Source organism: Delphinus delphis, chromosome 6 (assembly GCF_949987515.2).
Source record: "Delphinus delphis chromosome 6, mDelDel1.2, whole genome shotgun sequence".
Classification (NCBI taxonomy): domain Eukaryota; kingdom Metazoa; phylum Chordata; class Mammalia; order Artiodactyla; family Delphinidae; genus Delphinus; species Delphinus delphis.
In genome coordinates, this window is record NC_082688.1 from 64293356 (window position 1) to 64310547 (window position 17192).

The 17192-nt window shown below is 40.5% G+C and overlaps 1 protein-coding gene across 1 annotated transcript in view; it reads right to left on the minus strand.

The window, feature by feature from the left end:
• Positions 1–9427: 9427 nt before the first annotated feature.
• Positions 9428–17192, minus strand: part of TTC39B (tetratricopeptide repeat domain 39B) — a 136263-nt gene continuing 128498 nt past the window's right edge. Inside the window, exons 20-21 of the mRNA XM_060014764.1 lie at positions 15378–15494; positions 9428–12136 (exon numbers count right to left, since the gene is read on the minus strand). Coding sequence (XP_059870747.1) covers positions 12046–12136; positions 15378–15494 — 208 coding nt within the window. The 3' untranslated portion in view covers positions 9428–12045. The remainder of the gene's footprint in view (positions 12137–15377; positions 15495–17192) is intronic.

Sequence of the window (17192 nt, forward strand, 5' to 3'; positions counted from 1 at the left end):
ACAGAAAAAGCAAACCTCAGAGATATATATTTGAACCATGATTGACAATGCAACTGTGGTGATTAGGTGATCACAGTAGGCAGCAAGTAAAAGCCAGAACTCCAGGAAGCATGACATTGGGAGGCATATAGAAATGAATGTTCCCTGACTCTCAGCATCATTCCAACATGTGCCACTAGCCATGTTTCAAGTTCTCTATAGCCACATGTGGCCAGTGGCTATCATACTGGACAGAGCAGGACTGAAGGAGAAACAACACTGTTTAGCAGTTGGGGAGGATGACATAATTTTCCAAGGACTTACCCGGCTGTCCAGTGGTTAAGACTCCACCTTCCAATGCAGGGGCGTGGGTTCAATCCCTGATCAGGGAACTTAGATCCCACAGGCCATGTGGTACAGCCAAAAAAAAAAAAAAAAAAGATTTCCAAGATCCATTCCATGCCCTATGAATCACAAAATCTTAGGGCATCAGAACAACCACTGGAGTCTTCATTGACTCATTTTAATTAAAGGCATTAGAATTTATGACTTATAAATGTGGATTAAATAACTAGGGAAAAAAGAGTAATATGAAAAAAATAATGAAGAATTAATCAGAATAATGCCAGAAATTTTTCCCGTTGATCACAAAGACCTTTTCAAAATAATTAGTTTTAACGTCCAAAGGAAGAAAAATCTCTATTCGAAAACGTCGATAGATTCACTTTAAAGGAATGGATGAGAAGTGAAATCATAATGAGTATTAATAAAAGGGGCTATTAGTGGCTAACACAATGTAACTACCTCTAAAAGCAGTTTCAAAAGAAGAAAAGCTCACTTTTCTTTGAAAGGTAGTAACTTTCTTCTTTACACACATCCCACTGATTTGGAAACCTGATCAAAGACTCACAGTGACCTCAAAGTTCAACTGTAACGTTTCCAGGCCAGGTAAGAATGATAGTCACATAGCTCTGCTAAACTTACTCCTTTGCAAAAGAAATGGTTATACTCTTATATTGTTTCAATGATTAAAAATCTTTGATGCTGATTAATCTGCAATTTACCTCCCTATAGCTTCTACTCACTTGTAGTAAAGACATAACATCAATGAACTTTCTTTTCCTATATAACGTGGGATGTTCTTATATCCAGGAGAAGCACAGAAATATTAAGATATAAGTTCATATAAGAGCTGATATAGCTAATCTTCCATTAACTGTCAAGTGGAAATCATGCCTTCTTTGTCACCAATACCACAAAGCTTAACCTCTACTTGAGTCTTAAGTTTACACAGAACCAATCAGAACTCTGGCTCTTCATTTAAAAAAAAGGTAATTAGGGCTTCCCTGGTGGCGCAGTGGTTTAGAGTCCGCCTGCCGATGCAGGGGACACGGGCTCGTGCCCCGGTCCGGGAGGATCCCACATGCCGCGGAGCAGCTGGGCCCGTGAGCCATGGCCGCCAAGCCTGCGCGTCCGGAGCCTGTGCTCCGCAACGGGAGAGGCCACAACAGTGAGAGGCCTGCGTACCGCAAAAAAAGAAAGGTAATTATACCAAGAACTACACAAATTGCACAAACTGTCAGATATATTGGCAGACCAACCCCTTCACATATGCCCCTCAAAACAGCAGATAAAACATTGTCACTTCAGTACTCATTCTTCACAGAACACCCTGAATCACAAAATAACTCTAAAAATGCAATATTAGCTGATGTCACAATAAACTAGTGCTGCCATGGTATCTTGAACATGGCAGGAAACAGATGAATATTTGTAGCATTAATGATATTACAACATTTAGGAGGAGACCTTCAAGATGGCGGAGGAAGGAGACGTGGAGATCACCTTCCTCTCCACAAATACATCAGAAATACAACTACATGTAAAACAACGCCTACAGAACACCTACTGAACGCTGGCAGAAGACCTCAGACCTCCCAAAAGGCAAGAAACTCCCCACGTACCTGGGTAGGGCAAAAGGAAAAACAGAGACAAAAGAACAGGGACGGGACCTGCACTAGTGGGAGGGAGCCGTGAAGGAGGAAAGGTTTCTACACACCAGGAAGCCGCGTCGCGGGCGGAAACTGCGGGTGGCGTGGCGGAAGCTTCGGAGCCGCTGAGGAGAGCGCAGCAACAGGGGTGCGGAGGGCAAAGCGCAGATTCCCGCACAGAGGATCGGGGCCGACCGGCACTCACCAGCCCGAGAGGCTTGTCTGCTCACCTGCCGGGGCGGGCGGGGGTGGGAGCTGAGGCTCGGGCTTCGGTTGGAGCGCAGGGAGAGGACTGGGGTTGGCGGCGTGAACACAGCCTGAAGGGGCTAGCGCGCCACAGCTAGCCGGGAGGGAGTCCGGGAAAAAGTCTGGACCTGCTGAAGAGGCAAGAGACTTTTTCTTGCCTCTTTGTTTCCTGGTGCGTGAGGAGAGGGGATTAAGAGCGCCGCCTAAACGAGCTCCAGAGACGGCGCGAGCCGCGCCAACACTGTGGACTCCAGAGACGGGCAGGAGACGCTAAGGTTTTTTTGCAGCCACCTAGAAGCCTGTGTGCGAACACAGGTCACTATCCACACCTCCCTCCTGGGAGCCTGTACCGCCTGCCACTGCCAGGGTCCTGGGATCCAGGGACAACTTCCCCGGGAGAACACAAGGCACGCCTCAGGCTGTTGCAACATCATGGTGGCCTCTGCTGCCGCAGGCCCGCCCCACACTCCGTACCCCTCCCACCCCTGGCCTGAGTGAGCCAGAGCCCCCGAATCAGCTGCTCCTTTAACCCTGTCCTGTCTGAGCGGGTACAGATGTCCTCAGGCGACCTACATGCAGAGGTGGGGCCAAATCCACAGCTGAACCCCAGGAGCTGTGCGAACAAAGAAGAGAAAGGGAAATCTCTCCCAGCAGCCTCAGGAGCAGCAGATTAAATCTCCACAATCAACCTGATGAACCTTGCACCTGTGGAATACCTGAATAGACAATGAATCATCCCAAAATTGAGGCGGTGGGCTTTCAGAGCAACGATATATTTTATTCCTTTTTCTCTTTTTGTGAGTGTGTATGTGTATGCTTCTTTGTGTGATTTTCTCTGTATACCTTTACTTTTACCATTTGTCCAAGGGTTCTGCCTATCCGTGTTTTATTTATTTATTTATTTTTTGGTTGCTCTCTTCATTCTTTCTTTGTTATTACTTTTTAATTTTTTAATAATTATTTTTTATTTTAATAACCTTATTTTACTTTATTTTTTACTTTATTTTTTTTTTAAATTTTTTTATTTTTTTGGTATGTGGGCCTCTCACTGTTGCGGCCTCTCCCGTTGCGGAGCACAGGCTCCGGACGCGCAGGCTCAGCGGCCATGGCCCACAGGCCCAGCCGCTCCGCGGCACGTGGGATCCTCCCAGACCGGGGCACAAACCCGTGTCCCCTGCATCGGCAGGCGGACTCTCAACCACTGCGCCACCAGGGAAGCCCTCTTTCTTTCTTTTTTTCTGCCTTTCCTAGTTCTAAGCCATGTGGCTGACAGGGTCTTGGTGCTCCGGCCGTGAGTCAGGCCTCTGCCTCTCAGGTAGGAGAGCAGAATTCTGGACATTGGTTCACCAGAGACATACCGGCTCCATGTAATATTAAAGGCGAAAGCCCTCCCAGAGATCTCCATCTCAACGCTAAGACCCAGCTCCACTCAACGACCAGCAAGCTACAGTGCTGGACACCCTATGCCAAAACAACTAGCAAGACAGGAAAACAACCCCACCCATTGGCAGAGAGGCTGCCTAAAATCATAATAAGGTCACAGACACCCCAAAACACACCACCAGACGCGGTCCTGCCCACAAGAAAGACAAGATACAGACTCATCCTCCAGAACACAGGCACCAGTCCCCTCCACCAGGAAGCATACACAACCCACTGAACCAAACATAGCCACTGGGGGCAGACACCAAACACAACGGGAAGTACAAACATGCAGGCTGTGAAAAGGAGACCCCAAACACAGTAAGTGAAGCAAAATGAGAAGACAGAGAAACACACAGCAGATGAAGGAACAAGGGAAAAACCCACCAGACCTAACAAATGAAGAGGAAATAGTCTACCTGAAAAAGAATTCAGCATAATGATAGTAAAGATGATCCAAAGTCTTGGAAATAGAATAGACAAAATGCAAGAAACATTTAACAAGGACCTAGAAGAACTAAAGATGAAACAAACAATGATGAACAACACAATAAATGAAATTAAAAATTCTCTAGAAGGAAACAATAGCAGAATAACTGAGGCAGAAGAATGGATAAGTGAACTGCAAGATAAAATAGTAGAAATAACTACTGCAGAGCAGAATAAAGAAAAAAGAATGAAAAGAATTGAGGATAGTTTCATAGACCGCTGGGACAACATTAAATGCACCAACATTCGAATTATAGGGGTCCCAGAAGAAGAAGAGAAAAAGAAAGGGACTGAGAAAATATATGAAGAGATTATAGTTGAAAACTTCCCCAATATGGGAAAGGAAATAGTTAATCAAGTCCAGGAAGCACAGAGAGTCCCATTCAGGATAAATCCAAGGAGAAACACACCAAGACACATATTAATCAAACTATCAAAAATCAAATACAAAAAAAAAATTAAAAGCAGCAAGGGAAAAACAACAAATAACATACAAGGGAATCCCCATAAGGTCAACAGCTGATCTTTCAGCAGAAACTCTGCAAGCCAGAAGGGAGTGGCAGGACATATTTAAAGTGATGAAAGGCAAAAACCTACAACCAAGATTACTCTACCCAGCAAGGATCTCATTCAGATTCAACAGAGAAATTAAAACCTTTACAGACAAGCAAAAGCTACGAGAAATCAGCACGACCAAGCCAGCTTTACAACAAATGCTAAAGGAACTTCTCTAGGCAGGAAACACAAGAGAAGGAAAAGACCAACAATAACAAACCCAAAACAATTGAGAAAATGGTAATAGGAACATACATATCGATAATTACCTTAAATGGATTAAATGCTGCAACCAAAAGATATAGCCTGGCTGAATGGATACAAAAACAAGACCCGTATATATGTGGTCTACATAAGACCCATTTCAGACCTAGGGATGGGAAAAGATATTCCATGCAAATGGAAATCAAAAGAAAGCTGGAGTAGCAATTCTCATACCAGACAAAATAGACTTTAAAATAAAGACTACTACAAGAGACAAAGAAGGACAATACATAATGATCAAGGGATCAATCCAAGAAGAAGATATAACAATTGTAAATATTTATGCACCCAACGTAGGAGCATCTCAATACATAAGGCAAATGCTAACAGCCACAAAAGGGGAAATTAACAGTAACACAATCATAGTAGGGGATTTTAACACCCCATTTTCACCAATGGACAGATCAACCAAAATGGAAATAAATAAGGAAACACAAGCTTTAAATGATACATTACACAAGATGGACTTAACTGATATTTATAGGACATTCCATCCCAAAACAACAGAATACACGTTCTTCTCAAGTGCTCATGGAACATTCTCCAGGATAGATCATATCTTGGGTCACACATCAATCTTTGGTACATTTAAGAAAATTGAAATCGTATCAAGTATCTTTTCCGACCACAACACTATGAGACTAGATATCAAGAGCAAGAAAAAGTCTGTAAAAAATACAAACACATGGAGGCTAAACAATACACTAGTAAATAACCAAGAGATCACTGAAGAAACCAAAGAGGAAATCAAAAAATACCTAGAAACAAATGACAATGAAAACACAACAACCCAAAACCTATGGGATGCAGTAAAAGCAGTTCTTAGAGGGAAGTTTATAGCAATACAGTCCTACCTCAAGAAACAAGAAACATCTCAAATAAACAACCTAACCTTACACCTAAAGCAATTAGAGAAATAAGAACAAAAAAACCCCAAAGTTAGCCAAAGGAAAGAACTCATAAAGATCAGATCAGAAATAAATGAAAAAGAAATGAAGGAAACAATAGCAAAGATCAATAAAACTAAAACCTGGTTCCTTGAGGAAATAAACAAAATTGATAAACCATTAGCTAGACTCATCAAGAAAAAAAACGGAAGACTCAAATCAATAGAATTAGAAATGAAAAAGGAGAGGTAACAACTGACACTGCAGAAATACAAAGGATCATGAGAGATTACTACAAGCAACTATATGCCAATAAAATGGACAACCATGAAGAAATGGACAAATTCTTGGAAAGGTACAATTTTCCAAGAGTGAACCAGGAAGAATTAGAAAATATAAACAGACCTATCACAAGTAATGAAATTGAAACTGTAATTAAAAATCTTCCAACAAACAAAAGTCCAGGACCAGGTGGCTTCACAGGCAAATTCTATCAAACATTTAGAGAAGAGCTAACACCAGTCCTTCTCAAACTCATCCAAAAAACTGCAGAGGGAGAAATACTCCCAAATTCATTCTATGAAGCGACCATCACCCTGATACCAACACAAGACAAAGATGTCACAAAGAAAGAAAACTACAGGCCAGTATCACTGATGAACAAAGATGCAAAAATCTTCAACAAAATACTAGCAAACAGAATCCAACAGCACATTAAAAGGATCATACACCATGATCAAGTGGGGTTTATCCCAGGAATGCAAGGATTCTTCAATATATGTGAATCAATCAATGTGATACACCATATTAACAAACTGAAGGATAAAAACCATATGATCAACTCAGTAGATGCAGAAAAAGCTTTTGACAAAATTCAACACCCATTTGTGATAAAAAACCCTCCAGAAAGTAGGCATAGAGGGAACTTACCTCAACATAATAAAGGCCATATATGACAAACCCACAGCCAACATTGTTCTCAATGGTGAAAAACTGAAACCATTTCCACTAAGATCAGGAACAAGACAAGGTTGCCCACTCTCACCACTATTATTCAACATAGTTTTGGAAGTTTTAGCCACAGCAATCAGAGAAGAAAAAGAAATAAAAGGAATCCAAATTGGAAACAAAGAAGTAAAGTTGTCACTGTTTGCAGATGACATGACACTGTACATAGAGAATCCTAAGGACGCTACCAGAAAACTACATGAGCTAATCAATGAATTTGGTAAAGTAGCAGGATACAAAATTAATGCTCAGAAATCTCTTTCATTCCTACACACTAATGATGAAAAATCTGAAAGTGAAATTAAGAAAACACTCCCATTTACCACTGCAACAAAAAGAATAAAATACCTAGGAATAAACCTACTTAAGGAGACAAAAGACCTGCATGCCGAAAACTATAAGACACTGATGAAAGAAATTAAAGATGATACAAACAGATGGAGAGATATACCATGTTCTTGGATTGGAAGAATCAACATTGTGAAAATGACTAAACGACTCAAAGCAATCTACAGATTCAATGCAATCCCTATCAAATTACCAATGGCATTTTTCACAGAACTAGAACAAAATATTTCACAGTATGTATGGAAACACAAAAGACCCTTAATAGCCAAAGCAATCTTGAGAAAGAAAACTGAGCTGGAGGAATCAGGCTACCTGACTTCAGACTATACTACAAAGCTACAGTAATCAAGATAGTATGGTACTGGTGCAAAAACAGAAATATAAATCAATGGAACAGGATGGAAAGCCCAGAGATAAACCCACGCACATATGGTCACCTTATTTTTTGATAAAGGAGGCAAGAATATACAATGGAGAAAAGACAGCCTCTTCAATAAGTGGTGCTGGGAAAACTAGACAGCTACATGTAAAAGAACATGTAGAACACTCCCTAAGACCATACACAAAAATAAAGTCAAAATGGATTAAAGACCTAAATGTAAGGCCAGACAGTATCAAACTCGTAGAGGAAAACATAGGCAGAACACTCTATGACATAAATCACAGCAAGACCCACCTCCTAGAGAAATGGAAAAACAAAAATCAACAAATGGAACATAATGAAACTTTAAAGCTTTTGCAAAGCAAAGGAAACCATAAACAAGATGAAAAGACAACCCTCAGAATGGAAGAAAATATTTGCAAATGAAGCAACTGACAAAGGATTAATCTCCAAAATTTACAAGCAGCTCATGCAGCTCAATATCAAAAAAACAAACAACCCAATCCAAAAATGGGCAGAAGACCTAAATAGACATTTCTCCAAAGAAGATATACAGATAGCCAACAGACACATGAAAGAATGCTCAGCATCACTAATCATTAGAGAAATGCAAATCAAAACTACAACGAGGGGGGGCTTCCCTGGTGGCGCAGTGGTTGAGAGTCCGCCTGCTGATGCAGGGGACACGGGTTTGTGCCCCGGTCCGGGAAGATCCCACATGCCGCGGAGCGGCTGGGCCCATGAGCCATGGCCGCTGAGCCTGTGCCTCCGGAGCCTGTGCTCCACAACGGGAGAGACCACAACAGTGAGAGGCTCGCATACCGCAAAAAAAAAAAACAAAAAAAAAACCTACAATGAGGTATCAACTCACACCAGTCAGAATGGCTATCATCAAAAGAACTACTAAAAAAAAAAAAAAAAACTACTAACGGGCTTCCCTGGTGGCACAGTGGTTGGGAGTCCGCCTGCCGATGCAGGGGACACAGGTTCATGCCCCGTTCGGGGGGATCCCACGTGCCGCGGAGCGGCTGGGCCCCCGGAGCCTGTGCTCCGCAGCGGGAGAAGCCACAGTAGTGAGAGGCCCGCGTACAAAAAAACTACTAACAATAAATGCTGAAGAGGGTGTGGAGAAAAGTGAACCCTCTTGCACTCTTGGTGGGAAGGTAAATTGATATAGCCACTATGTAGAACTGTATGGAGGTTTCTTTAAAAAACTAAAAATAGAACTAGCATACGACCCAGCAATCCCACTACTGGCCATATACCCTGAGAAAACCATAATTCAATAAGAGACATGTACCACAGTGTTCATGGCAGCTCTATTTACAATAGCCAGGACATGGATGCAACCTAAGTGTCCATCAACAGATGAATGGATAAAGAAGCTGTGACACATATATACAATGGAATATTACTCAGCCATAAAAAGAAATGAAATTGAGTTATTTGTAGTGAGGTGGATGGACCTAGAGTCTGTCATATAGAGTAAAGTAAGTCAGAAACAGAAAAACAAATACCGTATGCTAACACATATATATGGAATCTAAAAAAAATGGTTCTGAAGAACCTAGGGGTAGGACAGGAATAAAGACATAGAGAATGGACTTGAGGACACGGGGAGGGGGAAGGGTTAGCTGGGACAAAGTGAGAGAGTGGCATGGACATATATACACTACCAAATGTAAAATAGCTAGCTAGTGGGAAGCAGCCGCGTAGCACAGGGAGATGCTTTGTGACCACCTAGAGGGGTAAGATAGGGAGGGTGGGAAGGAGACGCAAGCGGGAGGAGATATGGGGATATATTTATATGTATAGCTGATTCACTTTCTTATAAAGCAGAAACTAACGTACCATTGTAAAGCAATTATATTCCAATAAAGATGTTTAACAGTAAATAAATAAATGACATTACAACATTTAAAAATCCATTGGATAGATTATCAGGTAACTATAAAAGAAAAGAAAATGAAAATACAAAAGAAATAACAAATAAAGGAAAAATCTTAATGGGAGATATGAATTTTTATATTTGTTTTGGTAATGCAGAGTCAAAATAAAACAAAAATAACTACCATTACCTTAAATCGTTTCCATTTCATACCAGAAAGTGCATTTTTTACTCACTTTTGCTCTGACTTGTAGCTTCTCACAAAAGCAATATGACCGTTTTTTTTATTATTAAAAAAAATAATAATAATGCTACCAAAACTCTTCTAAGAACTTTGGAGACTTTTTTTCCCCAAGTAATATTCAAAGAAATTTTTGAGCAGATTTTCCCTTACTAGTTGTAATGACAGTTATTTTCTCTTTTATTTGGTCCTAATGTAAAATTATATAATTCCTATTAATAACACATGATGAATCTACCACCAATATTATCTGAAGGGGTGGAACTCCGAGTTGAATTGTATTCATCATTTTCCACTGGAAAAACATCCTCAGTATTGGCCAAGAATTAGTACCTTAAAGAAAACAAGACCAAATACCTGCTGCATACAGGCTCATATAGCAGGGAATAAACAGCAAGGAGCAAATTCACAATGTGAGCTCATGTCAGTGCCAAACACTTCAAATAAATTTAAACTTGTCTGAATCTCCACACTTTCATTTTATATCAGAGACCACAGACTCAAGCCAATACTTTTGTTTTGATACTGTAATACATAAAAACCGTAACTGTTACAACAACTCATATTCATGCAGCCTTTCAGTTTACAAAAAGCTATCATATGCAGTATCTAATAGAGCCCTCACGAGCACCAAGCTCTGTGTTGCTATCCCCACCAGGGAAACTGAGTGCCAGAGAGGGTCAATGACTTGCTCCACATAGAGGAAATATTATTAACTAATAGAACTCGGCTCCTGACTGCCAATCTGGACTGTTTTTGTTACACTGCAGAGGCTTCCATGACAAGTTATTCTTCAAAATAGAAATAAGACAAAACCCTGATTCATCAATTCATGAACTGTTTTTTGTCACTCTGGATGCAGTCTTGTCCTCAGCCACTGCACATACATATTGGAGAGCTGAGGGGCTGGGGAGGGCAGTGATGATTGTAAAATAAAACACACACTAAGTGGGAATGATCTAGATTAAACATTTTAACATTGTTTGCTGAAAATAAATATCTCAGCCTCAGACCCACAGTTATAAAACTAAAAGAGACCTTGAAATTCATCTGTTCTTTTTCCATTTCACAGGTGAGGAAAATATGGTGATGGAGAGAGCACAGAACTCCCTAAAGGTCACCCCGGTAACTGCCGACAGCAGAGCCAGGACCACACAGAGCTGGCTCTCTTCCACTCCATGCCCTGATTGTGTTTGCAAATTAAAGGACTAAGTACAGTCCAGATATTTACAAGGAACCATCACAGTGCTAGAGAAATGAGCAGATTAGACCTTACACACCAACATTACAAGTGTAAAAATTATTATTTTACATATCATTGAAAGCAGCAGGAACTTTATAGGAAAAATAGTCAACGTATATATTTTAGGTGCTCATTGTTAAGATTAAGGAAATTTTCTAAAATATAACTTTTTTTCCCTTTAGATATATGGAATTTTTTTGAATTTTGTTATAATAATAACAGACTTAAGTACATTCAAAAACAGGATAGGGCTTCCCTGGTGGCACAGTAGTTGAGAGTCCGCCTGCCGATGCAGGGGATGTGGGTTTGTGCCCCGGTGTGGGAAGATCCCACATGCCGCGGAGCAGCTGGGCCCGTGAGCCATGGCCGCTGAGCCTGTGCCTCCGGAGCCTGTGCTCCGCAACAGGAGAGGCCACAACAGTGAGAGGCCCGCGTACCGCAAAAAAAAAAAAAAAAACAAAACACAGGATAGTCTCTCAAAACTGTCACCACCTGTAACTTACATGAAGAATAAGAAACAATAACATTTCATCACCTTTTCTAGATACAGGTCTTTCAACCTATTACCTACATTACCTGTCCGGTTCACACCATTGCCTGTCTTTTTCAGGAGTTTTCGGAAAGTTATTGAGCTATTTTGAATGTAGGTGATTCTTATTTCCCCTCTGAAACTTAAATGCTAGGCAACAAAATATCTCTGAAGTTTAACTGACCGACATGCTAAAAATGCTTAGGTTGTAAGCCATTTGCTACTTACATAATATTCATTTCCACATTAAAAAAATAAATAATCTAATTATACTTTACTGTACCTGTGAGTCCTTTAAAAGACTTTTCACTCTCCAATTCAAATCGGATATGAAATTCTTTTTGGAGATGCAGAATATAAGAGTTTTCTAGATATTATTGAACATCATTCCATAGGAAAAAAAAACCCATTTATGTAGACCAATAGTAAACCACACAGATGATAGAAAATATTGACAGTAAAATTAGTTTTTTGTCTCACATTCACAAGATCATTTTTCCACTTTAATACAAGGTCTAATCTATAGCAGATGCCGGTACTAATTGAAAGGAAATTCCATCCTTCATGTTCTGATCAATCTGAGGACGGTTTTTTCCAGAGGTGAAGAGCTGCCTGAATTCTGAAGTGTAGTCTGGACTCCAGTGAGTAATCTTTGTAGTTATTTCTAAAGATAAATAACAATAATATTGTAATGTCAAAATTCGTTTATACACCAGGGCACCACCACCCTCCTCCCCTCCTCTCATCTTCACTCCTTATTTGCTTTCAAACGTTAATATGCATAACGGTGGATTTTGTTAAAATGCAGATTCTGGTCCTGGGAGGAGATGAGGACTGCAATATTCTGTATTTCTAGAAGCTTCCTGGTGGTGGTCTAAAAAGCATGCTTTGACTAGCAAGGTTTATATGTAATTACCAAACCATTCACAAACAGCAAGAAGGTTACATGGAAGGCTTAACAAATTTTGTGAACTATTTTTAAAGAGTTGACCTCCTTTTCTAAACTGGAAATTTCTGGCAGCCTGTGAAAACAAGGTGAACATAATCATTCACCCCCACCACACACACACACACAAATTTATATATATAGATAGATTTAGATATAGATATAGAAACTCGCACAAAACGACAATTACAACAAAGATAGCAGGATTACTTGGTGACACCAAAATTACTTACTGCAATTCTGATGGGCAAATATCAATGGTTTGATCAATAATTATTATGTGGCAATGTCAGGAGGGGCATTAGAAATCCACAGATTATTTAAAAACTTCACTTAGATCATCCATGTTGACTTCTCTTTGCTAGAATTGTTCCGAATCAGCAAAATGGAATGCTTTGGACCTTGGGCTCTGCTTTCACACACCACCGTGGCCCATGGGAGAGCTGTACTTTCTTTGCAGTGGCATTCATTCCTTTCTATAACCCTTTACTTTATACAGGTCTAAGGGTTACTTACTGGTAACCTTGATAATCAGGTTTATTATTCATAATGAGGGTTATTATTCATAAGCTAAGCCAACATCTTACTAGAGTTTACCGAAGGACGTAATTGAGTATTTCCCTAATTAACTTTGGAAGCTTTGCAAAGCTCCTACTGCACAAAGAAAACTACAGATAATCAACAGTCTTGAAATTATGGGACGTCTGTTTATGTTGACATCACTGGGACTGTCTTGAGTTAGTGGTGACTTTTGATCACTGCTGGTCTTGCTTTTTCATAGTGAATTACTAGTCTTTTATTTTCATTGTTATAAAGTTGTCTTATTGTGCATTGCTTAGATAACACCAAATATGTCCAAATGATATGAATACTTAGAAACCGTATTTTCAGTCCCAAATTTTCCAATGGGACTAAAAATTTTCAATAGATTTGAAGATACACGAATGTCAGTTGACATAAGAGTCATACTCACTCTCAACAAATTAACTTTAAAAGTGACTTTCTCTCATATCCTTGGCTTTAAAAAAAAAAAAAGATAATGAAACCTCTCTTGGCTCCACTGTGCCTCCAAAGCTTCTGCCCCATTACTATGCTTTATTCACAGCCAAATATCCTGAAGGGGTTGCCTGGAGTAGCAAACTCCACTTTCTCACCTTGCTTGTCAAAGTCACCGATGATCATGCTGCCAAGTTCAGCAGCCAGTTCTCTGGTCTCACCTTGATTGACCTCTTGGCAGCCATCTTCACAACTGACCACTCTCTTCTTTTGAAACATTTTGTTCACTTGGCTTTCCCGGATGTCCTCCTAACTCACTGGCCACTTCTTAATCTTCTTGTTTAATCTCTAAAATGATGGCATATCCCAGGGCTATGCTGGATCTCCTTCTCTAGCTGTATAACTTTCCCCAAATGACCTCATCAAGCACCACAGCTTTAAATATCACTGTCTCTGTTCTGGTGACTTTGAAATATCTACATTTGGCCTTGACCTTTACACTGAACTCCATGCTGGTATATATGACTGCCAACTCACCATCTCCACGTGAATACCTATAGGCACCTCAAAATATCACAGTTCGAACAGGAGTAAGTTTTTTTTTCTCTCTCTCTCTCCTCAATCCTTATCCTCTAAGTATTCCCCATTTCATTCAAGAAGCATCATCAACCTCGTGGCTCAACACCCTCCCCGCTCCACCCCCCAGCCAAGAATGCTCCCCACACAGTCCGCTGGTGACTGGTCTTCTCAGGACTGGCTTTAATTATGCTAATCTCAACTACATACCCCCTCAAGGAAACCTTCCAGAATCAACTCAATCTAAAGTAGCACTCGAGTACCCTGTATCATATCGTAAATCTCAGCAAAGCACATACCATTGCTACTCTTCTTATTTGTTTATTTACCAATACCCCTCAACTTAGAAGGTAGAAACATTGCCTGTTTATGCACAGGTGTCTATCTAGAACCTTTTCTAGTGTCTAGCACATAATAGGTACTCAGTGAATGCTCTGCTGAATGTGAGTAAATGAACAAACTAGTGGATCAGCAAGCTATTTATGGCCTACAGCTATCATGGCATTCTTTCTCCATGGCAAGTAGTGTTCAAAGCAAGCAGACCACAGGGTTTGTGCCCCCAGTAAGTGAGCCATGATCACAGGAGGTCTGAGAGCCACTGGACAGCAGAATTGATAAAGTGCTTTGAAACTGCCACAGTAGTCAGAAAGAAGAAAGAGGAGAAGATTCAAAGGGCTTCTTCAAATCAATGGCTCTTTAAGGAAATGAGAGAGATGGTAGAACACACCAAGGATCGGCAAACTATGACCAGAATTATGGCCAAATCTGGGCACACCCATTTATTTACATATTGTCTTCTATGGCTGCTTTTAATACAATTGAGTAGTTGCAATGGAAACCTTATACTGTAAAGCCAAAAATACTTACTAACTGGCCCTTTACAGAAAAAGTTTGCTGACCCCGATATAGAAGAGAATAGGCCAGAAATCTGTCATGTAGGTCCCCAAAATCACAACATTTGTAAACAGCCACAGGGTCAGGCATTAAGAGGACTGGAGGGCTTCCCTGGTGGCGCAGTGGTTGAGAGTCCGCCTGCCAATGCAGGGGATATGGGTTCGTGCTCCAGTCCGGGAAGATCCCACACGCCACGGAGCGGCTGGGCCCGTGAGCCATGGCCGCTGAGCCTGTGCTCCGCAACGGGAGAGGCCGCAACAGTGAGAGGCACGTGTACCGCAAAAAAAAAAAAAAAAAAAAAAAAAAAAAGGGTTGGAAACAGCACAATTCCAGCAAAAGCCACAGGCAGAAACTAAGCATAAATTAGCAAGTGTAAAATTGTGACTAATTTTTCATTAATGTGTTCATTTTAAGTGTATCAAGTTACTGCTGTTGTTAAAATTGTATTGACATTCCTGACTCCACAGCAAGAGAAGCTGCGGTTATCACTTACCTTGCAGTTTCTAGAACCTTTATGGCCTTGTCAATTTCCCCTTGGTTTTTATACAAAAATGCCAACTCAAACAGAGTAAATGGCACTAGGTAGTGGTCATACTTCAGTAGCTTTTCACTAAAAGAGCAAATGAAAAGCAATTAAGTCTTAACAGAACAAGGAACATATCATTCTTTTCCAACATACATGTATTTTTCCCCATTCTTAAGAAAACAGCTACAGCACTAAGACTATTATCAGAGAAAAGCTGTCATTATACAGTTAAAGAACCTAATAAACCATGGCAATAAATAGTATGTTTTTAATATATTACTCTTTTTTTTCTTTTTTTCTTTCTTTTTTTTTTGGCCAAGCTCTGGCATGCAGGATCTTAGTTCCCCGACCAGGGATTGAACCCGTGCCCCCTGCAGTGGAAGCACGGAGTCCTAACCACTGGACCGCCAGGGAATTCCTTATATTACTCTTTTATTTTATTCCTTAATATAAATCCAGCACTGAGGATTGGTTACTGACCTTCAGGTATACAAATGCATGCAGATCTTCAAAGATTAACCCTAGAAAGGATAAGATCATCCCTCCTGAACATGAATGTGTTCAGGAAATGACTCCACTCAGAAAATGATGCCACTTATTTCTCACTGAGGTTCAACTCTCTTTGCACTGCTGTCTTATAATGCTTCAAAATGTCAAGAAAGAAGTGGTCAACACTTCGGTTTTCAGCAGTATTATGAAAATTCTCTGACTACAAAACATCTAGAAGCACTCAAAAAAATAAGAGCAACACCCTTTAAAATGCAGAGCTCAGCTCACAAGGACATAAGGAAAAATCTCAAACTGAAAGCAAAACAAAACCAGAACTCTAAGTGTGTGCATGATGCCAAAGCACCCCTAGGTCTGTTTCAGTCTGAATCCGCCAGGGCTTTGTGTCTCAATGTCCACACAGGAGGGGAGGCCTTGGGTCCACATAGTATATAGAGCCTGGGCTGAGACTCTACATAAAGCTGGGGCTCTGCTCCACCAGAGAAAGGGCAGATGAGAAAAACCCACTTGCAGCATAGGAGGAAGACAGGGGCAGTTGGCTCCTTGGCCTGAGGTCTAGGTGAGGGGGAGTGGAAAAAAACACATCCCTTAGGAAATTAATAACCAATAGGCCTGCCCTCACATGAATCTGCAATTCAAATTTATGTGGCCCAAATGATCCAAGAACTTCTAAGCAATGAAATTAACATGAAGGTGGCCCTGGCCTGGAAAAGCCTTTTGGGCATCTGGCAGAAATAAAAGCAAAATCACTTTAGAGAGAGACTATTCCTCAATCCTAGCCTCATAGGAGCCTCAAGATAAAACCCCTCTGAAGGTGAACTCACAATCCAAAACTATAAAATACACCGGCAAGCAATTCACTATGAGATTCAAAAAATACAACAAATGGGTCATCCTTTTGATCCTAATAAAAACACCAATAAAAGAGAACTCAACGGATACTTCTTTAACATGTTTACTAAAGCCTGTATATTACTTATTTGGGAAACAGATATTGTCTCTTTCAGCTTCTTAGAAGGACACCGGTCCTCCTACATTCTCATAATATATAGTCAGAAAGAAGCAGATCAGTAGCTACGGATGGAAAGGCATATGATATGGAACAAAAAACGTCAACCGGCAGTCTATGGCTGTGATCTATTTGGCTTACACAATGGTTTCCAAAAAATTGAGCCAAGATTTAAAAATCTGGAGATGTTATACAAAATTCAGATTCCAGGCTTTCAATGAAAAATTGTAGGGACTTCCCTGGTGGCACAGTCATTTAGAATCCGC